Source organism: Oncorhynchus mykiss, chromosome 12 (assembly GCF_013265735.2).
Source record: "Oncorhynchus mykiss isolate Arlee chromosome 12, USDA_OmykA_1.1, whole genome shotgun sequence".
Classification (NCBI taxonomy): domain Eukaryota; kingdom Metazoa; phylum Chordata; class Actinopteri; order Salmoniformes; family Salmonidae; genus Oncorhynchus; species Oncorhynchus mykiss.
Genome location: NC_048576.1, coordinates 98,101,176 through 98,125,852, shown reverse-complemented (window position 1 = coordinate 98,125,852; position 24,677 = coordinate 98,101,176). Strand labels below are relative to the sequence as shown.

General features: G+C 48.7%; 1 protein-coding gene across 1 annotated transcript; it reads right to left on the bottom strand.

The window, feature by feature from the left end:
• Nucleotides 1-3,774: 3,774 nt before the first annotated feature.
• On the bottom strand, nucleotides 3,775-24,210 carry LOC118937837 (monocarboxylate transporter 7-like). The gene is made up of 6 exons (XM_036939566.1): nucleotides 24,206-24,210; nucleotides 23,644-23,876; nucleotides 20,071-20,214; nucleotides 19,058-19,186; nucleotides 17,714-18,658; nucleotides 3,775-4,550 (listed from the first exon to the last, which is right to left on the bottom strand). Exons 1-6 carry the CDS (start codon nucleotides 24,208-24,210, stop codon nucleotides 4,267-4,269), a joined length of 1,740 nt encoding a protein of 579 aa, XP_036795461.1. The 3' UTR covers nucleotides 3,775-4,266.
• Between the last annotated feature and the right edge of the window lie 467 nt (nucleotides 24,211-24,677).

Sequence of the window (24,677 nt, the reverse complement as noted above, 5' to 3'; positions counted from 1 at the left end):
AGCAGAGCCTCATGTACATCAGGATGTAATGTTACTGAGGAGACGCTAGGTGGAAGCGTAACACGTTATCACTGTACTGTAGAATACTATAGGAGAAACGCTAGGTGGCAACGTAACACAGGAGTTATCACTGTACTGTAGAATACTATAGGAGAAACGCTAGGTGGCAACGTAACACAGGAGTTATCACTGTACTGTAGAATACTATAGGAGAAACGCTAGGTGGCAGCGTAACACAGGAGTTATCACTGTACTGTAGACTACTGTAGGAGCGAGAGGGTCACAGCAGCAAGATTTGTGACCTGTTGCCACAAGACAAGGGCAACCAGTGAAGAACAAACACCATTGTAAATACAACCCATATTTACGTTTATTTATTTTCCCTTTTGTACTTTAACTAACATAAACATAATATGACGTTTGAAATGTCTTTATTCCTTTGGAAGTTTAATGAGTGTAATGTTTACTTTTCATTTTTATTGTTAATTTCACTTTTGTTTATTATCAACTTCACTTTCTTTGGCAATGTTAACATATGTTTCCCATGCCAATAAAGCCCCTTAATTTGAAATTGAGAGGTAGAGCGGTAGAGAAGTAGAGAGAGAGACATTGCTTTGGCAATGTTAACATATGTTTCCCATGCCAATAAATCCCTTAAATTTGAATTGAGTGTGTGTGTGTGTGTGTACCATAAATCATCAACATCAACACTGAGATACACACATACATTAATCTTCAGCTTCAACACTGACAGACTCTATCTTCCTCTCTCTCTTGATGTCTTTCTCTCGTCCAGTAACTACAGTGTATTCTGAAAGTATTCAGACCCCTTGACTTTTTCCACATTTACGTTACGTTACAGCCTGATTTCTACGTAAGGATTCAGACCCTTTGCTCAGATACTTGAGATTGTGACTTGTCCCAAAGCCACTCCTGCGTTTCTTGTCTGTGTGCTTAGGGTCATTGTCCTGTTGGAAGGTGAACCTTCACCCCAGTCTGCTCTGGAGCAGGTTTTCATCAAGGATCTCTGTACTTTGCTCCATTCATCTTTCTCTCGATCCTGATTAGTCTCCTAGTCCCTGCCGCTGAAAAACATCCCCACAGCATGATGCTGCCACCACCACCATGCTTCACCGTAGGGATGGTGCCAGGTTTCCTCCAGACATGATGCTGCCACCACCATGCTTCACCGTAGGGATGGTGCCAGGTGTCCTCCAGACATGATGCTGCCACCACCATGCTTCACCGTAGGGATGGTGCCAGGTTTTGTCCAGACATGACGCTTGGCATTCGGGCCAAAGAGTTCAATCTTGGCGGGACCTTATATAGACAGGTGTGTGCCTTTCCAAATCATGTCCAATCAATTGAATTTACCACAGGTGGATTCCAATGAAGTTGTAGAAACATCTCAAGGATGATCGATGGAAACAGGATGCACCTGAGCTCAATTTCAAGTATCATAGCAAAGGGTCTGAATACTTATGTCAATAAACTATTTCTGTATTCTCCATTTGCAAAAATGTCTAACAACCTGTTTTTGCTTTGTCATAATGGGGTGTTGTGATGTCATTATGGGGTATTGTGATGTCATTATGGGGTATTGTGATGTCATTATGGGTTATTGTGTGTAGATTGTGTGTAATTTTTTAAATATTTAATCCATTTTAGAGTAAGGCTGTAACGTAACACAATGTGGAAAAGGGGTCTGAATATATATATATATGTATATATGCCTCCCTCAATAGAATGAATACATGGACACGTGTTCAAATGGTCATTTGTTATAAACAAAATCAATTTAATCCATTTTAAAAAAGCTGATCAGCAGTGAGTGTTGCAGCAGAGATGATAGATCCTGTATCTCAGTGCAAGAGGTCTGAGTGACTGAGAGTCTTTGGGTAGGGCATTTAGGCCAGTCTGAGGGAGATCGGCCCGTCTCCTTGTCTCAGGGTCTTTAACCTGCCTAATATGGTGGTGAAAGACTCCAGGGTGTTTCGAAGGTCGACCATCAAAGGAGTCGAGGAATCAACACTTTCGTAGTCAGATCTCCACCTCTACCTACCTAGGAAGTTTAGTCTTGTCACTGTGGCCTTGGCTTCAAATGCGTTTCTATATTTTTATTTAAATAAACACAATATAAATAAAAGCTTTGATTGTTTGTTTGATTGACTGGCAGGTAAAGCAGTTGATCCACAGAATTGAAACAGCTCGTCATTCACACTGTAATCCATACATCTTAGTTTCACCTACGGCCTCATTTGGTACTTTTATATCACATTTATACATCACATAGGTACATGAAGTAGACTGTTGACCAATACATACCGTGGTACAGGCTGTGCAGAACACTGTGGTGGTATTGTGTCTGGATAACGGTAGTCATTCAGATTCAAACATAATAATAGTAATCGATATAAAGACAGGACTTGGCCTGTTACTACCAGGCCTTTGGCATCAACTGAGGGGTTGAGACAGAGAAACAGTCATCGTGGTTATAACTATGAACCCGAGAGGTCATGTCATGGTTATAACTGTGAACCCGAGAGGTCATGTCATGGTTATAACTATGAACCCGAGAGGTCATATCATGGTTATAACTATGAACCCGAGAGGTCATGTCATGGTTATAACTATGAACCCGAGAGGTCATGTCATGGTTATAACTATGAACCCGAGAGGTCATATCATGGTTATAACTATGAACCCGAGAGGTCATGTCATGGTTATAACTATGAACCCGAGAGGTCATATCATGGTTATAACTATGAACAGAAAGGTCATATCATGGTTATAACTATGAACAGAGAGGTCATATCATGGTTATAACTATGAACAGAAAGGTCATATCATGGTTATAACTATGAACAGAGAGGTCATATCATGGTTATAACTATGAACAGAAAGGTCATATCATGGTTATAACTATGAACAGAGAGGTCATATCATGGTTATAACTATGAACAGAAAGGTCCAATCATGGTTATAACTATGAACAGAGAGGTCATATCATGGTTATAACTATGAACCCGAGAGGTCATGTCATGGTTATAACTATGAACCCGAGAGGTCATATCATGGTTATAACTATGAACAGAGAGGTCATGTCATGGTTATAACTATGAACCCGAGAGGTCATGTCATGGTTATAACTATGAACCCGAGAGGTCATATCATGGTTATAACTATGAGCAGAAAGGTCATGTCATGGTTATAACTATGAACTTGAGAGGTCATATCATGGTTAGAACTATGAACAGAGAGGTCATGTCATGGATATAACTGAAGAGAGAGGTCATGTCATGGTTATAACTATGAACAGAGAGGTCATATCATGGTTATAACTATGAACAGAGAGGTCATGTCATGGATATAACTGAAGAGAGAGGTCATGTCATGGTTATAACTATGAACAGAGAGGTCATGTCATGGTTATAACTATGAACAGAGGTCATATCATGGTTATAACTATGAACAGAGGGGTCATATCATGGTTATAACTATGAACCCGAGAGGTCATGTCATGGTTATAACTATGAACCCGAGAGGTCATGTCATGGTTATAACTATGAACAGAGGTCATGTCATGGATATAACTGAAGAGATGTCATATCATGGTTATAACTATGAACAGAGGGGTCATATCATGGTTATAACTATTAACCCGAGAGGTCATATCATGGTTATAACTATGAACAGAGAGGTCATATCATGGTTATAACTATTAACCAGAGAGGTCATATCATGGTTATAACTATTAACAGAGGGGTCATATCATGGTTATAACTATTAACCCGAGAGGTCATATCATGGTTATAACTATGGAGAGATGTCATATCATGGTTATAACTATGAACAGAGGTCATATCATGGTTATATCAACTACTGACAGAGTGGTAATCATGTTAAAAGCCTGTGTCTCAGCCATGCATGGAGTTTGGTTGACTCTGAGGAGAGAAACTTGGTCAATAGGAATGCACCTAAGACAGTTGTTCACTGCAATGCAAGTGTATGTGAATGACATCTGAGAGGGTGAACAGGTCAAAGCTGTGTTTGTGTGTGTGTGTGTGTGTGTGTGTGTGTGTGTGTGTGTGTGTGTGTGTGTGTGTGTGTGTGTATACATTCTGTACCACAGAGGTGATTGTCCAGCACTCAGTCTCTCAGTAGCATGTTGACAGTGTGTGTGTGTGTGTGTATACATTCTGTACCACAGAGGTGTTTGTCCAGCACTCAGTCTCTCAGTAGCATGTTGACAGCGTGTGTGTTCTCTTATTTGCTAGATGGTTGAGTGTTTGTCCATTTAGCCGGACTGGTCTCCTCAACCAGATCAACATCTAGATAATCTGTTGATCCACTGTCCTGAGAAACCTTCTCCTCCTCCTCTCCTCCTCTCTCCTCTCCTCCTTCCTCCTCCTGTTTTCTCGTCTTCCCGCGGTGGCAGAGGCCAGACTTGGCAGGCCCCACCATGGCGAGGAAGATGGCGCCCAGGCCCATTCCCACAGCACAGGAGTAGAAGGCTGAGCCATAGTTCTGGGTCTTGTCCACCAACAGGCCTGGGGAGAAAACACAGGAGGCAACGTCAGAGATCTGCCAAGACCCTTGAAGATCATCAGGTTGGTGCAGCAGCAATCAAAACCTTCTAGATGGGTTCAAAAGAGGATTACAGACAGACAATGAAAGGATTCACAAAGAAAGATATTCAGAGAGGGAGTAACGAAGAGAGGGAGAGACGGAGAGAGGGAGAGATGGAGAGAGGGAAAGACGGAGAGAGGGAGAGATGGAGAGAGGGAAAGACGGAGAGAGGGAGAGACGGAGAGAGGGAAAGACGGAGAGAGGGAGAGATGGAGAGAGGGAAAGACGGAGAGAGGGAAAGACGGAGAGAGGGAGAGACGGAGAGAGGGAGAGACGGAGAGGGAAAGACGGAGAGAGGGAAGAGATGGAGAGAGGGAAAGACAGAGAGAGGGAGATATGGAGAGAGGGAAAGACAGAGAGGGAGAGATGGAGAGAGGGAAAGACAGAGAGAGGGAGAGATGGAGAGAGGGAAAGACAGAGAGGGAGAGATGGAGAGAGGCAAAGACAGAGAGGGAGAGCGAGAGAGTAACAAAGAGAGGGAGAGAGATAGATGGAGAGGGAGTAATGAAGAGAGGGAGTAACGGAGAGAGGGAGAGATGGAGAGAGGGAGTAACGGAGAGATGGAGTAACAGAGAGAGGGAGAGAAGAAGAAAGGGAGAGAGGAAGTAACAGGGGAGGGAGTAACGGAGAGAGGGAGAGAAGAAGAAAGGGAGAGAGGGAGTAACGGAGAGAGGGAGAGAAGAAGAAAGGGAGAGAGGGAGTGAGGGAGTAACGGAGAGAGGGAGTAACGAAGAGAGGGAGAGAGGGAGTAACGGAGAGAGGGAGAGGAGGGAGTAACAGAGAGAGGGAGAGAGGGAGAGAAGAAGAAAGGGAGAGAGGGAGTAACAGAGAGAGGGAGAGAAGAAGAAGGGAGAGAGGGAGTAGCGGAGAGAGGGAGTAACAGAGAGAGGGAGAGAGGGAGTAACAGAGAGAGGGAGAGAAGAAGAAAGGGAGAGAGGGAGTAACGGAGAGAGAGGGAGAGAAGAAGAAAGGGAGAGAGGGAGTAACAGAGAGAGGGAGAGAAGAAGAAAGGGAGAGAGGGAGTAACAGAGAGAGGGAGTAACAGAGAGAGGGAGAGAGAAGAAGAAAGGGAGAGAGGGAGTAACAGAGAGAGGGAGAGAAGAAGAAAGGGAGAGAGGGAGTAACGGAGAGAGGGAGAGAAGAAGAAAGGGAGAGAGGGAGTAACAGAGAGAGGGAGAGAAGAAGAAACGGAGAGAGGGAGTAACGGAGAGAGGACGAGAAGAAGAAAGGGAGAGAGGGAGTAACGGAGAGAGAGGGAGAGAAGAAGAAAGGGAGAGAGGGAGTAACAGAGAGAGGGAGAGAAGAAGAAAGGGAGAGAGGGAGTAACAGAGAGAGGGAGAGAGGGAGAAAGGGAGAGAGGGAGTAACAGAGAGAGGGAGAGAGGGAGAGAAGAAGAAGAAAGGGAGAGAGGGAGTAACGGAGAGAGAGGGAGAGAAGAAGAAAGGGAGAGAGGGAGTAACAGAGAGAGGGAGAGAAGAAGAAAGGGAGAGAGGGAGTAACAGAGAGAGGGAGAGAGGGAGAAAGGGAGAGAGGGAGTAACGGAGAGAGAGGGAGAGAAGAAGAAAGGGAGAGAGGGAGTAACAGAGAGAGGGAGAGAAGAAGAAAGGGAGAGAGGGAGTAACAGAGAGAGGGAGAGAGGGAGAAAGGGAGAGAGGGAGAGAAGAAGAAAGGGAGAGAGGGAGTAACGGAGAGAGAGGGAGAGAAGAAGAAAGGGAGAGAGGGAGTAACAGAGAGAGGGAGAGAAGAAGAAAGGGAGAGAGGGAGTAACAGAGAGAGGGAGAGAGGGAGAAAGGGAGAGAGGGAGTAACAGAGAGAGGGAGAGAGGGAGAGAAGAAGAAAGGGAGAGAGGGAGTAACAGAGAGAGGGAGAGAAGAAGAAAGGGAGAGAGGGAGTAACGGAGAGAGGGAGTAACAGAGAGAGGGAGAGAGGGAGTAACAGAGAGAGGGAGAGAAGAAGAAAGGGAGAGAGGGAGTAACAGAGAGAGGGAGAGAAGAAGAAAGGGAGAGAGGGAGTAACAGAGAGAGAGGGAGTAACAGAGAGAGGGAGAGAGGGAGTAACAGAGAGAGGGAGAGAAGAAGAAAGGGAGAGAGGGAGTAACGGAGAGAGGGAGAGAAGAAGAAAGGGAGAGAGGGAGTAACGGAGAGAGAGAGAGAGAAGAAGAAAGGGAGAGAGGGAGTAACAGAGAGAGGGAGAGAAGAAGAAAGGGAGAGAGGGAGTAACAGAGAGAGGGAGAGAAGAAGAAAGGGAGAGAGGGAGTAACAGAGAGAGAGGGAGTAACAGAGAGAGGGAGAGAGGGAGTAACAGAGAGAGGGAGAGAAGAAGAAAGGGAGAGAGGGAGTAACGGAGAGAGGGAGAGAAGAAGAAAGGGAGAGAGGGAGTAACAGAGAGAGAGGGAGTAACAGAGAGAGGGAGAGAGGGAGTAACAGAGAGAGGGAGAGAGGGAGTAACGGAGAGAGGGAGAGAGGGAGTAACGGAGAGAGGGAGAGAAGAAGAAAGGGAGAGAGGGAGTAACAGAGAGAGGGAGTAACAGAGAGAGGGAGAGAGGGAGTAACGGAGAGAGGGAGAGAAGAAGAAAGGGAGAGAGGGAGTAACGGAGAGAGGGAGTAACAGAGAGAGGAGTAACAGAGAGAGGGAGAGAAGAAGAAAGGGAGAGAGGGAGTAACAGAGAGAGGGAGAGAAGAAGAAAGGGAGAGAGGGGAGTAACAGAGAGAGGGAGAGAGGGAGTAACGGAGAGAGGGAGAGAAGAAGAAAGGGAGAGAGGGAGTAAACGGAGAGAGGGAGTAACAGAGAGAGGGAGAGAGGGAGTAACAGAGAGAGGGAGAGAAGAAGAAAGGGAGAGAGGGAGTAACGGAGAGAGGGAGTAACAGAGAGAGGGAGTAACAGAGAGAGGGAGAGAAGAAGAAAGGGGAGAGGAGGGAGTACGGAGAGAGGGAGAGAGGGAGTAACGGAAGAGAGGGAGAGAAGAAGAAAAGGGAGAGAAGAAGAAAGGGAGAGAGGGAGTAACGGAGAGAGGGAGTAACAGAGAGAGGGAGTAACAGAGAGAGGAGAGAAGAAGAAAAGGGAGAGAGGGAGTAACAGAGAGAGGGAGTAACAGAGAGAGGGAGAGAGGGAGTAACGGAGAGAGGGAGAGAAGAAGAAATGGAGAGAGGGAGTAACAGAGAGAGGGAGTAACAGAGAGAGGGAGAGAAGAAGAAAGGGAGAGAGGGAGTAACAGAGAGAGGGAGAGAAGAAGAAAGGGAGAGAGGGAGTAACAGAGAGAGAGAGAGAGGGAGTAACAGAGAGAGGGAGTAACAGAGAGAGAGAGAGAGGGAGTAACAGAGAGAGAGAGAGAGGGAGTAACAGAGAGAGGGAGAGAGGGAGAGAAGAAGAAAGGGAGAGAGGGAGTAACAGAGAGAGGGAGAGAAGAAGAAAGGGAGAGAGGGAGTAACAGAGAGAGGGAGAGAAGAAGAAAGGGAGAGAGGGAGTAACAGAGAGAGGGAGAGAAGAAGAAATGGAGAGAGGGAGTAACAGAGAGAGGGAGAGAAGAAGAAAGGGAGAGAGGGAGTAACAGAGAGAGGGAGAGAAGAAGAAGAGAGAGAGGGAGTAACAGAGAGAGGGAGTAACAGAGAGAGGGAGAGAGGGAGTAACGGAGAGAGGGAGAGAAGAAGAAATGGAGAGAGGGAGTAACAGAGAGAGGGAGAGAAGAAGAAAGGGAGAGAGGGAGTAACGGAGAGAGGGAGAGAAGAAGAGAGGGAGAGAGGGAGTAACAGAGAGAGGGAGAGAAGAAGAAAGGGAGAGAGGGAGTAACAGAGAGAGGGAGAGAAGAAGAAAGGGAGAGAGGGAGTAACAGAGAGAGGGAGTAACAGAGAGAGGGAGAGAGGGAGTAACGGAGAGAGGGAGAGAAGAAGAAATGGAGAGAGGGAGTAACAGAGAGAGGGAGAGAAGAAGAAAGGGAGAGAGGGAGTAACAGAGAGAGGGAGAGAAGAAGAAAGGGAGAGAGGGAGTAACAGAGAGAGGGAGTAACAGAGAGAGGGAGAGAGGGAGTAACGGAGAGAAGAAGAAATGGAGAGAGGGAGTAACAGAGAGAGGGAGTAACAGAGAGAGGGAGAGAGGGAGTAACGGAGAGAGAGGGAGTAACAGAGAGAGGGAGAGAAGAAGAAATGGAGAGAGGGAGTAACAGAGAGAGGGAGTAACAGAGAGAGGGAGAGAGGGAGAGAAGAAGAAAGGGAGAGAGGGAGTAACAGAGAGAGGGAGTAACAGAGAGAGGGAGAGAGGGAGTAACGGAGAGAGAGGGAGTAACAGAGAGAGGGAGTAACAGAGAGAGGGAGAGAGGGAGTAACGGAGAGAGGGAGAGAAGAAGAAATGGAGAGAGGGAGTAACAGAGAGAGGGAGAGAGGGAGAGAAGAAGAAAGGGAGAGAGGGAGTAACAGAGAGAGGGAGAGAAGAAGAAAGGGAGAGAGGGAGTAACAGAGAGAGGGAGTAACAGAGAGAGGGAGAGAAGAAGAAAGGGAGAGAGGGAGTAACAGAGAGAGGGAGTAACAGAGAGAGGGAGAGAAGAAGAAAGGGAGAGAGGGAGTAACGGAGAGAGGGAGTAACAGAGAGAGGGAGAGAAGAAGAAAGGGAGAGAGGGAGTAACGGAGAGAGAGAGAGAGAAGAAGAAAGGGAGAGAGGGAGTAACAGAGAGAGAGGGAGAGAAGAAGAAAGGGAGAGAGGGAGTAACGGAGAGAGAGGGAGTAACAGAGAGAGGGAGTAACAGAGAGAGGGAGAGAGGGAGTAACGGAGAGAGGGAGAGAAGAAGAAAGGGAGAGAGGGAGTAACGGAGAGAGAGAGAGAGAAGAAGAAAGGGAGAGAGGGAGTAACAGAGAGAGAGGGAGAGAAGAAGAAAGGGAGAGAGGGAGTAACGGAGAGAGAGAGAGAGAAGAAGAAAGGGAGAGAGGGAGTAACAGAGAGAGAGGGAGAGAAGAAGAAAGGGAGAGAGGGAGTAACGGAGAGAGAGGGAGTAACAGAGAGAGGGAGTAACAGAGAGAGAGAGAGAGGGAGTAACAGAGAGAGGGAGAGAGGGAGAGAAGAAGAAAGGGAGAGAGGGAGTAACAGAGAGAGGGAGAGAAGAAGAAAGGGAGAGAGGGAGTAACAGAGAGAGGGAGAGAAGAAGAAAGGGAGAGAGGGAGTAACAGAGAGAGGGAGAGAAGAAGAAATGGAGAGAGGGAGTAACAGAGAGAGGGAGAGAAGAAGAAAGGGAGAGAGGGAGTAACAGAGAGAGGGAGAGAAGAAGAAAGGGAGAGAGGGAGTAACAGAGAGAGGGAGTAACAGAGAGAGGGAGAGAGGGAGTAACGGAGAGAGGGAGAGAAGAAGAAATGGAGAGAGGGAGTAACAGAGAGAGGGAGAGAAGAAGAAAGGGAGAGAGGGAGTAACAGAGAGAGGGAGTAACGGAGAGAGGGAGAGAGGGAGTAACGGAGAGAGGGAGAGAAGAAGAAAGGGAGAGAGGGAGTAACGGAGAGAGGGAGTAACAGAGAGAGGGAGAGAGGGAGTAACAGAGAGAGGGAGAGAGGGAGTAACGGAGAGAGGGAGAGAAGAAGAAAGGGAGATTGGGAGTAACGGAGAGAGGGAGTAACAGAGAGAGGGAGTAACAGAGAGAGGGAGAGAAGAAGAAAGGGAGAGAGGGAGTAACAGAGAGAGGGAGAGAAGAAGAAAGGGAGAGAGGGAGTAACAGAGAGAGGGAGAGAGGGAGTAACGGAGAGAGGGAGAGAAGAAGAAAGGGAGAGAGGGAGTAACGGAGAGAGGGAGTAACAGAGAGAGGAGAGAGGGAGTAACAGAGAGAGGGAGAGAAGAAGAAAGGGAGAGAGGGAGTAACGGAGAGAGGGAGTAACAGAGAGAGAGGAGTAACAGAGAGAGGGAGAGAAGAAGAAAGGGAGAGAGGGAGTAACGGAGAGAGGGAGTAACAGAGAGAGGGAGTAACAGAGAGAGGGAGAGAAGAAGAAAGGGAGAGAGGGAGTAACAGAGAGAGGGAGTAACAGAGAGAGGGAGAGAGGGAGTAACGGAGAGAGGGAGAGAAGAAGAAATGGAGAGAGGGAGTAACAGAGAGAGGGAGTAACAGAGAGAGGGAGAGAAGAAGAAAGGGAGAGAGGGAGTAACAGAGAGAGGGAGAGAAGAAGAAAGGGAGAGAGGGAGTAACAGAGAGAGAGAGAGAGGGAGTAACAGAGAGAGGGAGAGAGGGAGTAACAGAGAGAGAGAGAGAGGGAGTAACAGAGAGAGGGAGAGAGGGAGAGAAGAAGAAAGGGAGAGAGGGAGTAACAGAGAGAGGGAGAGAAGAAGAAAGGGAGAGAGGGAGTAACAGAGAGAGGAGGGAGAGAAGAAGAAAGGGAGAGAGGGAGTAACAGAGAGAGGGAGAGAAGAAGAAATGGAGAGAGGGAGTAACAGAGAGAGGGAGAGAAGAAGAAAGGAGAGAGGGAGTAACAGAGAGAGGGAGAGAGGGAGAGAAGAAGAAAGGGAGAGAGGGAGTAACAGAGAGAGGGAGAGAAGAAGAAAGGGAGAGAGGGAGTAACAGAGAGAGAGAGAGAGGGAGTAACAGAGAGAGGGAGAGAGGGAGAGAAGAAGAAAGGGAGAGAGGGAGTAACAGAGAGAGGGAGAGAAGAAGAAAGGGAGAGAGGGAGTAACAGAGAGAGGGAGAGAAGAAGAAAGGGAGAGAGGGAGTAACAGAGAGAGGGAGAGAAGAAGAAATGGAGAGAGGGAGTAACAGAGAGAGGGAGAGAAGAAGAAAGGGAGAGAGGGAGTAACAGAGAGAGGGAGAGAAGAAGAAAGGGAGAGAGGGAGTAACAGAGAGAGGGAGTAACAGAGAGAGGGAGAGAGGGAGTAACGGAGAGAGGGAGAGAAGAAGAAATGGAGAGAGGGAGTAACAGAGAGAGGGAGAGAAGAAGAAAGGGAGAGAGGGAGTAACGGAGAGAGGGAGAGAAGAAGAAAGGGAGAGAGGGAGTAACAGAGAGAGGGAGAGAAGAAGAAAGGGAGAGAGGGAGTAACAGAGAGAGGGAGAGAAGAAGAAAGGGAGAGAGGGAGTAACAGAGAGAGGGAGTAACAGAGAGAGGGAGAGAGGGAGTAACGGAGAGAGGGAGAGAAGAAGAAATGGAGAGAGGGAGTAACAGAGAGAGGGAGAGAAGAAGAAAGGGAGAGAGGGAGTAACAGAGAGAGGGAGAGAAGAAGAAAGGGAGAGAGGGAGTAACAGAGAGAGGGAGTAACAGAGAGAGGGAGAGAGGGAGTAACGGAGAGAAGAAGAAATGGAGAGAGGGAGTAACAGAGAGAGGGAGTAACAGAGAGAGGGAGAGAGGAGTAACGGAGAGAGAGGGAGTAACAGAGAGAGGGAGAGAAGAAGAAATGGAGAGAGGGAGTAACAGAGAGAGGGAGTAACAGAGAGAGGGAGAGAGGGAGAGAAGAAGAAAGGGAGAGAGGGAGTAACAGAGAGAGGGAGTAACAGAGAGAGGGAGAGAGGGAGTAACGGAGAGAGAGGGAGTAACAGAGAGAGGGAGAGAGGGAGTAACGGAGAGAGGGAGAGAAGAAGAAATGGAGAGAGGGAGTAACAGAGAGAGGGAGAGAGGGAGAGAAGAAGAAGGGAGAGAGGGAGTAACAGAGAGAGGGAGAGAAGAAGAAAGGGAGAGAGGGAGTAAGAGAGAGAGAGAGTAACAGAGAGAGGGAGAGAAGAAGAAAGGGAGAGAGGGAGTAACAGAGAGAGGGAGTAACAGAGAGAGGGAGAGAAGAAGAAAGGGAGAGAGGGAGTAACGGAGAGAGGGAGTAACAGAGAGAGGGAGAGAAGAAGAAAGGGAGAGAGGGAGTAACGGAGAGAGAGAGAGAGAAGAAGAAAGGGAGAGAGGGAGTAACAGAGAGAGAGGGAGAGAAGAAGAAAGGGAGAGAGGGAGTAACGGAGAGAGAGGGAGTAACAGAGAGAGGGAGTAACAGAGAGAGGGAGAGAGGGAGTAACGGAGAGAGGGAGAGAAGAAGAAAGGGAGAGAGGGAGTAACGGAGAGAGAGAGAGAGAAGAAGAAAGGGAGAGAGGGAGTAACAGAGAGAGAGGGAGAGAAGAAGAAAGGGAGAGAGGGAGTAACGGAGAGAGAGGGAGTAACAGAGAGAGGGAGTAAAGAGAGAGAGAGAGAGAGAGGGAGTAACAGAGAGAGGGAGAGAGGGAGAGAAGAAGAAAGGGAGAGAGGGAGTAACAGAGAGAGGGAGAGAAGAAGAAAGGGAGAGAGGGAGTAACAGAGAGAGGGAGAGAAGAAGAAAGGGAGAGAGGGAGTAACAGAGAGAGGGAGAGAAGAAGAAATGGAGAGAGGGAGTAACAGAGAGAGGGAGAGAAGAAGAAAGGGAGAGAGGGAGTAACAGAGAGAGGGAGAGAAGAAGAAAGGGAGAGAGGGAGTAACAGAGAGAGGGAGTAACAGAGAGAGGGAGAGAGGGAGTAACGGAGAGAGGGAGAGAAGAAGAAATGGAGAGAGGGAGTAACAGAGAGAGGGAGAGAAGAAGAAAGGGAGAGAGGGAGTAACGGAGAGAGGGAGAGAAGAAGAAAGGGAGAGAGGGAGTAACAGAGAGAGGGAGAGAAGAAGAAAGGGAGAGAGGGAGTAACAGAGAGAGGGAGAGAAGAAGAAAGGGAGAGAGGGAGTAACAGAGAGAGGGAGTAACAGAGAGAGGGAGAGAGGGAGTAACGGAGAGAGGGAGAGAAGAAGAAATGGAGAGAGGGAGTAACAGAGAGAGGGAGAGAAGAAGAAAGGGAGAGAGGGAGTAACAGAGAGAGGGAGAGAAGAAGGGAGAGAGGGAGTAACAGAGAGAGGGAGTAACAGAGAGAGGGAGAGAGGGAGTAACGGAGAGAGGGAGAGAAGAAGAAATGGAGAGAGGGAGTAACAGAGAGAGGGGAGTAACAGAGAGAGGGAGAGAGGGAGAGAAGAAGAAAGGGAGAGAGGGAGTAACAGAGAGAGGGAGTAACAGAGAGAGGGAGAGAGGGAGTAACGGAGAGAGAGGGAGTAACAGAGAGAGGGAGTAACAGAGAGAGGGAGAGAGGGAGTAACGGAGAGAGGGAGAGAAGAAGAAATGGAGAGAGGGAGTAACGGAGAGAGAGGGAGTAACAGAGAGAGGGAGAGAGGGAGTAACGGAGAGAGGGAGAGAAGAAGAAATGGAGAGAGGGAGTAACAGAGAGAGGGAGAGAGGGAGAGAAGAAGAAAGGGAGAGAGGGAGTAACAGAGAGAGGGAGAGAAGAAGAAAGGGAGAGAGGGAGTAGCGAAGAGAGGGAGTAACAGAGAGAGGGAGAGAGGGAGTAACGGAGAGAGGGAGAGAAGAAGAAATGGAGAGAGGGAGTAACAGAGAGAGGGAGAGAGGGAGAGAAGAAGAAAGGGAGAGAGGGAGTAACAGAGAGAGGGAGAGAAGAAGAAAGGGAGAGAGGGAGTAACAGAGAGAGGGAGTAACAGAGAGAGGGAGAGAAGAAGAAAGGGAGAGAGGGAGTAACAGAGAGAGGGAGTAACAGAGAGAGGGAGAGAAGAAGAAAGGGAGAGAGGGAGTAACGGAGAGAGGGAGTAACAGAGAGAGGGAGAGAAGAAGAAAGGGAGAGAGGGAGTAACGGAGAGAGAGAGAGAGAAGAAGAAAGGGAGAGAGGGAGTAACAGAGAGAGAGGGAGAGAAGAAGAAAGGGAGAGAGGGAGTAACGGAGAGAGAGGGAGTAACAGAGAGAGGGAGTAACAGAGAGAGGGAGAGAGGGAGTAACGGAGAGAGGGAGAGAAGAAGAAAGGGAGAGAGGGAGTAACGGAGAGAGAGAGAGAGAGAAGAAGAAAGGGAGAGAGGGAGTAACAGAGAGAGAGGGAGAGAAGAAGAAAGGGAGAGAGGGAGTAACGGAGAGAGAGAGAGAGAAGAAGAAAGGGAGAGAGGGAGTAACAGAGAGAGAGGGAGAGAAGAAGAAAGGGAGAGAGGGAGTAACGGAGAGAGAGGGAGTAACAGAGAGAGGGAGTAACAGAGAGAGGGAGAGAGGGAGTAACGGAGAGAGGGAGAGAGGGAGAGATGGAGAGAGGGAGTAACGGAGAGAGGGAGTAACAGAGAGAGGGAGAGAAGAAGAAATGGAGAGAGGGAGTAACGGAGAGAGAGGGAGTAACAGAGAGAGGGAGTAACAGAGAGAGGGAGAGAGGGAGTAACGGAGAGAGGGAGAGAAGAAGAAATGGAGAGAGGGAGTAACAGAGAGAGGGAGTAACAGAGAGAGGGAGAGAGGGAGTAACAGAGAGAGGGAGAGAGGGAGTAACGGAGAGAGGGAGAGAAGAAGAAATGGAGAGAGGGAGTAACAGAGAGAGAGAGAGAGGGAGAGAAGAAGAAAGGGAGAGAGGGAGTAACAGAGAGAGGGAGTAACAGAGAGAGGGAGAGAGGGAGTAACGGAGAGAGGGAGTAACGGAGAGAGAGGGAGTAACAGAGAGAGGGAGAGAAGAAGAAATGGAGAGAGGGAGTAACGGAGAGAGAGGGAGTAACAGAGAGAGGGAGTAACAGAGAGAGGGAGAGAGGGAGTAACGGAGAGAGGGAGAGAAGAAGAAATGGAGAGAGGGAGTAACAGAGAGAGGGAGTAACAGAGAGAGGGAGAGAGGGAGTAACGGAGAGAGGGAGAGAAGAAGAAATGGAGAGAGGGAGTAACAGAGAGAGGGAGTAACAGAGAGAGGGAGAGAGGGAGTAACGGAGAGAGGGAGAGAAGAAGAAATGGAGAGAGGGAGTAACAGAGAGAGGGAGTAACAGAGAGAGGGAGAGAGGGAGTAACAGAGAGAGGGAGAGAGGGAGTAACGGAGAGAGGGAGAGAAGAAGAAATGGAGAGAGGGAGTAACAGAGAGAGGGAGAGAGGGAGTAACAGAGAGAGGGAGAGAAGAAGAAATGGAGAGAGGGAGTAACAGAGAGAGGGAGTAACAGAGAGAGGGAGTAACAGAGAGAGGGAGAGAGGGAGTAACGGAGAGAGGGAGAGAAGAAGAAATGGAGAGAGGGAGTAACAGAGAGAGAGAGAGAGAAGAAGAAAGGGAGAGAGGGAGTAACAGAGAGAGAGGGAGAGAAGAAGAAAGGGAGAGAGGGAGTAACGGAGAGAGAGGGAGAGAAGAAGAAAGGGAGAGAGGGAGTAACAGAGAGAGGGAGTAACAGAGAGAGGGAGAGAGGGAGTAACGGAGAGAGGGAGAGAAGAAGAAATGGAGAGAGGGAGTAACAGAGAGAGGGAGTAACAGAGAGAGGGAGAGAGGGAGTAACGGAGAGAGGGAGAGAAGAAGAAATGGAGAGAGGGAGTAACAGAGAGAGGGAGTAACAGAGAGAGGGAGAGAGGGAGTAACAGAGAGAGGGAGAGAGGGAGTAACGGAGAGAGGGAGAGAAGAAGAAATGGAGAGAGGGAGTAACAGAGAGAGGGAGAGAGGGAGTAACAGAGAGAGGGAGAGAAGAAGAAATGGAGAGAGGGAGTAACAGAGAGAGGGAGTAACAGAGAGAGGGAGAGAGGGAGTAACAGAGAGAGGGAGAGAGGGAGTAACGGAGAGAGGGAGAGAAGAAGAAATGGAGAGAGGGAGTAACAGAGAGAGAGAGAGAGAAGAAGAAAGGGAGAGAGGGAGTAACAGAGAGAGAGGGAGAGAAGAAGAAAGGGAGAGAGGGAGTAACGGAGAGAGAGGGAGAGAAGAAGAAAGGGAGAGAGGGAGTAACGGAGAGAGAGGGAGAGAAGAAGAAAGGGAGAGAGGGAGTAACAGAGAGAGGGAGAGAAGAAGAAAGGGAGAGAGGGAGTAACAGAGAGAGAGAGAGAAGAAGAAAGGGAGAGAGGGAGTAACAGAGAGAGGGAGAGAGGGAGTAACGGAGAGAGGGAGAGAAGAAGAAAGGGAGAGAGGGAGTAACGGAGAGAGGGAGTAACAGAGAGAGGGAGAGAGGGAGTAACAGAGAGAGGGAGAGAGGGAGTAACGGAGAGAGGGAGAGAAGAAGAAAGGGAGAGAGGGAGTAACAGAGAGAGGGAGTAACAGAGAGAGGGAGAGAGGGAGTAACGGAGAGAGGGAGTAACAGAGAGAGGGAGTAACAGAGAGAGGGAGTAACAGAGAGAGGGAGTAACAGAGAGAGGGAGTAACAGAGAGAGGGAGAGAAGAAGAAAGGGAGAGAGGGAGTAACAGAGAGAGGGAGAGAAGAAGAAAGGGAGAGAGGGAGTAACAGAGAGAGGGAGAGAAGAAGAAAGGGAGAGAGGGAGTAACAGAGAGAGGGAGAGAAGAAGAAAGGGAGAGAGGGAGTAACAGAGAGAGGGAGTAACAGAGAGAGGGAGTAACAGAGAGAGGGAGAGAAGAAGAAAGGGAGAGAGGGAGTAACAGAGAGAGGGAGAGAAGAAGAAAGGGAGAGAGGGAGTAACGGAGAGAGGGAGAGAAGAAGAAAGGGAGAGAGGGAGTAACAGAGAGAGGGAGTAACAGAGAGAGGGAGAGAGGGAGTAACAGAGAGAGGGAGAGAGGGAGTAACGGAGAGAGGGAGAGAGGGAGTAACAGAGAGAGGGAGTAACAGAGAGAGGGAGAGAGGGAGTAACAGAGAGAGGGAGTAACGGAGAGAGGGAGAGAGGGAGTAACAGAGAGAGGGAGTAACAGAGAGAGGGAGAGAGGGAGTAACAGAGAGAGGGAGTAACGGAGAGAGGGAGAGAGGGAGTAACAGAGAGAGGGAGTAACAGAGAGAGGGAGAGAGGGAGTAACAGAGAGAGGGAGAGAGGGAGTAACAGAGAGAGGGAGTAACAGAGAGAGGGAGAGAGGGAGTAACAGAGAGAGGGAGTAACGGAGAGAGGGAGAGAGGGAGTAACAGAGAGAGGGAGTAACAGAGAGAGGGAGAGAGGGAGTAACAGAGAGAGGGAGAGAAGAAGAAAGGGAGAGAGGGAGTAACGGAGAGAGGGAGTAACAGAGAGAGGGAGAGAAGAAGAAAGGGAGAGAGGGAGTAACAGAGAGAGGGAGTAACAGAGAGAGGGAGAGAGGGAGTAACAGAGAGAGGGAGAGAAGAAGAAAGGGAGAGAGGGAGTAACGGAGAGAGGGAGTAACAGAGAGAGGGAGAGAAGAAGAAAGGGAGAGAGGGAGTAACGGAGAGAGAGAGAGAGAGAGAAGACTAAGATCCAGACAGAGTTAACTAGAGTCTCTTACCCCCCAGTGGTGGTCCTGCCAACCCAGCAAAGCTCTGGATACACACATAGACCCCCACGGACGAGGGCATCCTGTCTATGCCCACCACGTCGTCCTCCGCCAGCATGGGGATGTGTGTAGAGCCCACGGTGCCCATCAGGAAGCCATAGAGGCAGCAGCAGGCTGCCAGGCCCCAGAACTCAGTCACCTGGGTGAAGGCAAGCAGCACCAGACACAGCAGAACTACACATCCCAGAAGCACCTGGGTCTTACGCATCCGCACCTTGTTTAAAATGACCCCGATGGACAGGCGCCCGCAGACCTCGGACACCGCCATTACAGAGAGCATGTAGGCCGCCTTCTCTGGGTGGACGCCGCGGCTCTTACTGAGCTCTATGATGTAGAGCGACGGGGCGAAGAACCCCAGCGTGGCGAAGAGACCGAACAGAGAGTAGCAGATGAACGCTCCATCTTTCAACACAGAAAAGTCTAGAAGTTTAGGTCTGGAGGGTTGGACAAGGGGACCCACCTCACCCTGCTCTTTCTCCCCAGCCTCCAGCTGATTCAGTGGGGTTCCAAGGCCTGCCTGTCCCCCCTGGTTCTTCTCCCCCTGGTTCTTCTCCCCCTGGTCCTCCATGAGGGCCCGGGTCTCTGAGGGGTCCTGTGCGGCTGTGGAGGCCCGGAGGTCAGCACTGGAGGCGGACAGAGAGGTGACCCCAGAATCCCCCGAGTCCTCAGACTCCCCCGAGCTAACGTTGGTCTCGGTGTCCTCATTCTCCAGCTCGTAGACCGTCTGCAGCTTAACGGACAGCTTCTCCTTATTGGACACCTCCCCTGACACTTCCTGGTCAGGTCGGATGATGATTGGTCGAAGCAGAGCGCCGCAGCCAATCACGGAGGCCTGCATGAGACCGATGACAATGAGGCAGTGGCGCCAGCCGATGATCTCCTTCAAGGCCATGAAGGCTGCAGAGGAGGAGAGGAGATGAATGACTGTTAGAAACATTTAAAAGTCCTGTTTCTTTACCTTCCTCCACAATGTTTCAGGTATTATTTATAGAACAGTATCAGTCACTATATCTGCCTTTGAGATTCATTAGTCTGTGTATGAAATGCCACCCTATTCCCTATATAGCACCCTACACCCTATGGGCCCTGGTCAAATGTAGTGAACTATGTAGGGAATAGGGTATCATTGGACCCTGGACCAAAGTAGTGCACTATGTAGGGAATAGGGTATCATTGGGCCCTGGACCAAAGTAGTGCACTATGTAGGGAATAGGGTATCATTGGGCCCTGGACCAAAGTAGTGCACTATATAGGGAATAGGGTGCAATTTGGGACACACATGAAACCGTAATGTACCTGGTGCGAAGACAAACATGGCAAAGGACTCCCCTGAGGAGGCCAGAGCGGTGACCAGGGACCTCCTCCTGCTGAAGTACTGGGACAGGATGGTGATGGTGGGCAGGAAGGTCAGGCAGTACCCCAGACCTGGACACATTACAAAACCACAAACACCTGTTATTGTATATACACGCAATCTGGAAAATCACATGAAGCAACATGAAACCAAACCACATGAAAACACGGATTACAGGAAGTAGGACAGGAAGTACCTTTTGTCATCAAGATCATGTCACATAACGTTTACAACGTGAATACAGTCACTGTGTAAAATGCTGCTGACGGTTTCACGTTTCAGTCCCATGTCTCAGATATATATATACACACATCATTGGTCCAGCAGAGGGACACACAGAGGGGTGTGACAGCCACGGGCACTGCGGCAAGGTCAGGGGTCAGAGGTCAGAGGTCAGGGTTGACAGGTCACCCTGATGTCAAGAGGTCAGGGTCGATAGGTCACCTCGGGCTTGTCGTGGTGGTGACTGCTGAAAGAGGACGTAGTTAAAGAACAAAGACAAGAAGAGAGAAGACAGAGGTTGTTAAGTTAAGCTGCTGTCTGTTTTAAAGGAAGGTGAAGAGTTATTTAGTGGGACAGCTAGCAGTGCTTCGTTCTGTAAAAGAAAAGTTATTTGGATCAGATCTGAAAGGAAATATTGGTTTATTTTGGACAATTTTGGGGAATTGTTATTTTTCTGTTGTGTAAATCTGTCCTACAGACTCAAGATGGGGGGAGTTTAGGCCTCAATGACACGTTTCATTCGTATCTTTCGATCTGAACTGAATACAGCTTTGACAGTGGGGAGTTTTTACCCCACAAACACAGGCCGGGTCTGGAAGAGACAGACATCGATCAGTCAGCCTCATGCACTGCTAGGAGTCCCTTGTTTCATTCAGATCTTTTCAGATCTTTGTGTGTGTGTGTGTGTGTGTGTGTGTGTGTGTGTGTGTGTATAAAGTAGTTAGATCGTTACCTGAGACGATGCCGATAGTGACGTACATCTCGTTGATGGAGGAGACGAAAGCAGAGCTGATGGTACCCAGACTGACCAGAAAACCCCCCAACATCACTACGGGACGGTACCCAAACCGGTTACTGAGCACCGAGGACAGAGGGGCTGGAGGGGGAGAGAGAGAGTGGGGGGGGGGAAAGAGAAGGGGGGAAGAAAAGAGAGGGGGGGAAGAGGAGAGAGGGGGGGAAGAGTAGAGAGGGAGAGAGAGGGGGGGGGAAGAGGAGAGAGAGGGGGAAGGGGGGGGAGAGGAGAGAGAGGGGGAAGAGGGGAGAGAGGGGGGGGGAAGAGGGGAGAGGGGAGAGGGGGAAGAGGAGAGAGGGGGAAGAGGAGAGAGAGGGGAAGAGGAGGGAGAGGGAGGGAGAGGAGAGAGAGGGGGAAGAGGAGAGAGGGGGGGAAGGGGAGAGAGATGGGGAAGAGGAGGGAGAGGAGAGAGAGGGAAGAGGAGAGAGGGGGGAAGGGGAGAGAGATGGGGAAGAGGAGGGAGAGGGAGGGAGAGGAGAGAGAGGGGGAAGAGGAGAGAGGGGGAGAGAGAGGAGAGAGGGGCAAGAGGAGAGAGGGGGAAGGGGAGAGGGGGAAGAGGAGAGAGGAGAGAGAGGGGGAAGAGGAGAGAGAGGGAGAAGAGGAGAGCGAGGAGAGAGAGGGAGAAGAGGAGAGCGAGGAGAGAGAGGGGGAAGAGGAGAGAGGAGAGAGAGGGGGAAGAGGAGAGAGAGGGAGAAGAGGAGAGAGAGGGAGAGAGGGAGAGAGGGGGAAGGATGAGAGAGGAGGAGAGAGGACTGTTAGTTTTACTATAGACATGTTTTTAATTTACCTTTTACACTATTTAATGAAGTCGTTGATTGACACAGTTCAGTGAGTAGGACAGATTCTGTGTCTAAATACTGTTCACACAGATTTACTGGCCCATAAAGCCTCTTATACGAGTGCTGATCTAGGATCAGGACCCCTGTCCATAAAAATCTGATACATTATGATCTAAAAGGCAAAACTATTCCTAGATCAGCACTGCTACTCTGATCTTAGACCTGTGAAGGTGATGATTAAAACTTCCTAAGGCTAGGGGGCAGTATTTTGATGTCCGGATGAAAAGCGTGCCCAAAGTAAACTGCCTGTTACTCAGGCCCACTAGGATATGCATGTAATTGGTAGATTTGGATAGAAAACAGACTAAAGTTTCTAAAACTGTTAAAATGATGTCTGTGAGTATAACATAACTGATTTGGCAGGCGAAACCCTGAGGACAAACCATCCAGGGAATATTTTTTTGAGGTCATAGGATTTTCCAATGGTTTTCTATGGGAAACCTGCTTGCAGTTCCTATGGCTTCCACTAGATGTCACCAGTCTTTAGAAATTGGTCAATGTTTTTCTTTTGAGAAATGAAGAAGTAGTGTTATTCATTCCATGTGTCACTCTGAAGGTCCCCCTACTATTTTGTTGCGCTCCCGTCTTATTTTCCTTCGGTATTGGAAACAGATTATCCCGTCTTAAATTTTATCGATTATTTACATTTTAGGATACCTGAGGTTGGATTAGGAATGTTGCTTGAAATGTTTGGACTGAGGTTACAGGTAACTAATTAGATACTTTGTAGTCATGTTGGGCGAGATGAAACCGGTGTATTTCTGAATCAAACGCGCCAAATAAATTGACATTTTGGGGATATAAAGAAGGAATTTATCGAACAAAACGACCATTCATTGTGTCACTGTGGGGATTGCAAAAAGAAGATTTTCAAAGGTAAGGTACTCATTATTTCTTACTTTTGTGTCGCACCTGCCTGGTTGAAAAATAATTTAGTTTAGTTAGTTTAGTTTGTATGCGGGGGCGCTGTCCTCAGGTAATCCCATGGTTTGCTTTCACCGTAAAGCCTTTTTGAAATCTGACACAGCGGATGGATTAACAAGAAGTTAAGCTTTATTTTGATGTATTACACTTATATTTTCGTGAATGTTGAATATTGATATTTCTGGAGTTTGTATTTGGCGCTCTGCAATTTCACCGGATGTTGTCAAATCGATCCCACTAAAGGGATTGGCACTTTAAGAGATTCTTACGAGGTTTTAAGAGGCTCTCCCTGGACCACCTGTGAAGCTGAGGATGATTAAGATGCTCTGTCTGACCCACCTGTGATTATGACGACTAAGAGGCTCTCTGACCACCTGTGATTATGATGACTAAGAGGCTCTCTGAACCACCTGTGAAGCTGAGGATGACTAAGATGCTCTGTCTGACCCACCTGTGATTATGATGACTAAGAGGCTCTCTGAACCACCTGTGAAGCTGAGGATGATTAAGATGATCTGTCTGACCCACCTGTGATTATGATGACTAAGAGGCTCTCTGAACCACCTGTGATTATGATGACTAAGAGGCTCTCTGAACCACCTGTGAAGCTGAGGATGATTAAGATGATCTGTCTGACCCACCTGTGATTATGACGACTAAGAGGCTCTCTGACCCACCTGTGATTATGATGATTAAGAGGCTCTCTGACCCACCTGTGATTATGACGACTAAGAGGCTCTCTGAACCACCTGTGATTATGAGGCTCTCTGAACCACCTGTGATTATGAGGCTCTCTGACCCACCTGTGATTATGAGGCTCTCAGACCCACCTGTGATTATGACGACTAAGAGGCTCTCTGACCCACCTGTGATTATGACGACTAAGAGGCTCTCTGACCCACCTGTGATTATGATGACTAAGAGGCTCTCTGACCCACCTGTGATTATGACGACTAAGAGGCTCTGTCTGAACCACCTGTGATTATGAGGCTCTCTGACCCACCTGTGATTATGAGGCTCTCAGACCCACCTGTGATTATGATGACTAAGAGGCTCTCTGACCCACCTGTGATTATGACGACTAAGAGGCTCTCTGACCCACCTGTGATTATGACGACTAAGAGGCTCTCTGACCCACCTGTGATTGATGACTAAGAGGCTCTCTGACCCACCTGTGATTATGACGACTAAGAGGCTCTCTGACCCACCTGTGATTATGACGACTAAGAGGCTCTCTGACCCACCTGTGATTATGACGACTAAGAGGCTCTCTGACCCACCTGTGATAATGACGACTAAGAGGCTCTCTGACCCACCTGTGATTATGATGACTAAGAGGCTCTCTGACCCACCTGTGATTATGACGACTAAGAGGCTCTCTGACCACCTGTGATTATGACGACTAAGAGACTCTCTGACTCACCTGTGATTATGACGACTAAGAGGCTCTCTGACCCACCTGTGATTATGACGACTAAGAGGCTCTGTCTGACCCACCTGTGATTATGATGACTAAGAGGCTCTCTGACCCACCTGTGATTATGACGACTAAGAGGCTCTCTGACCCACCTGTGATTATGACGACTAAGAGGCTCTCTGACCCACCTGTGATTATGATGACTAAGAGGCTCTCTGACCCACCTGTGATTATGATGACTAAGAGGCTCTCTGACCCACCTGTGATTATGACGACTAAGAGGCTCTCTGACTCACACTGTGATTATGATGACTAAGAGGCTCTCTGACCCACCTGTGAATGTGAGGATGAAGACACAGATTGCGATGACCCAGGATACTCTGCTGTTGCTCTCCCCAAACTCTGTCATGAGGTCCTCGAGGAACACCCCCAGAGACTTGATGGTCCCGTAGGTAAACACCTCAACGAAGAAGAAGGCCACGGCCACCGCCCAGCCCCAGCCCCCGTCTGGCACCGCCTCGTACACACATGGACCCCCCGCACCCCCCGGACCCCCGCACCGCTGACTTTAACCCCCGCATGGCTGGGTCTGAGCACCTGGGAGAGAGGGACAGAGAGTCAACTTTTAAAGTTTTAAAGTTTTTCCAAGTGTAGTCGAGTGCTGTGATGAAACTGGCTTTCGTTGAGGACCGCCACAGGAAAGGAAGACCCAGAGTTACCTCTGCTGCAGAGGATAAGTTCATTAGAGTTACCAGCCTCAGAATTCGGCAATTAACTGCACCTCAGAAAACATCAAGTGTTCAGAGGAGACTGTGTGAATCAGGCCTTCATGGTCCAATTGCTGAAAAGAAGAATCTAAAATCTATTATGATGTGCTTAACACTGTTTTGGTTACCACATGATTCCATATGTGTTCTTTCATAGATTTGATGTCTTCACTGTTATTCTACAATGTAGAAAATAGTGTGTGTGTGCTGTATGTATACTGAGTGTACAAAACATTAAGAACACCTGTCTGTCCATGACACACTGACCAGGTGAAAGATATGATCCCTTATTGATGTCACTTGTTAAATCCACTTCAATCAGTGTAGATGAAGGGGAGGAGACCTGGTTAAAGATGAAGGGGAGGAGACCTGGTTAAACTCAATATTAGGAAGGTGTTCTTAATGTTTTGTACACTCGGTGTATGTATCCACTTAGAGGGAAAGAGACAGAGATACTGGCATGCAGGCATACACACACACACACACACACACACACACACACACACACACACCACACACACACACACACACACACACACACATACACACACACACAATAACCATAGCCTCCAGACCTGGCACATATAAAGGAACACAGCC

Bases quoted from the DNA above. Each gene is read 5' to 3' on its own strand.
- LOC118937837 (XM_036939566.1), bottom strand. The intron at 19,187-20,070 runs GTAACGATCTAA...TAATGTGTCCAG, and splicing joins CACTATCGGCATCGTCTCAG to GTCTGGGGTACTGCCTGACC. The intron at 4,551-17,713 runs GTAAGAGACTCT...TTTTCTCCCCAG, and splicing joins GGCAGGACCACCACTGGGGG to GCCTGTTGGTGGACAAGACC.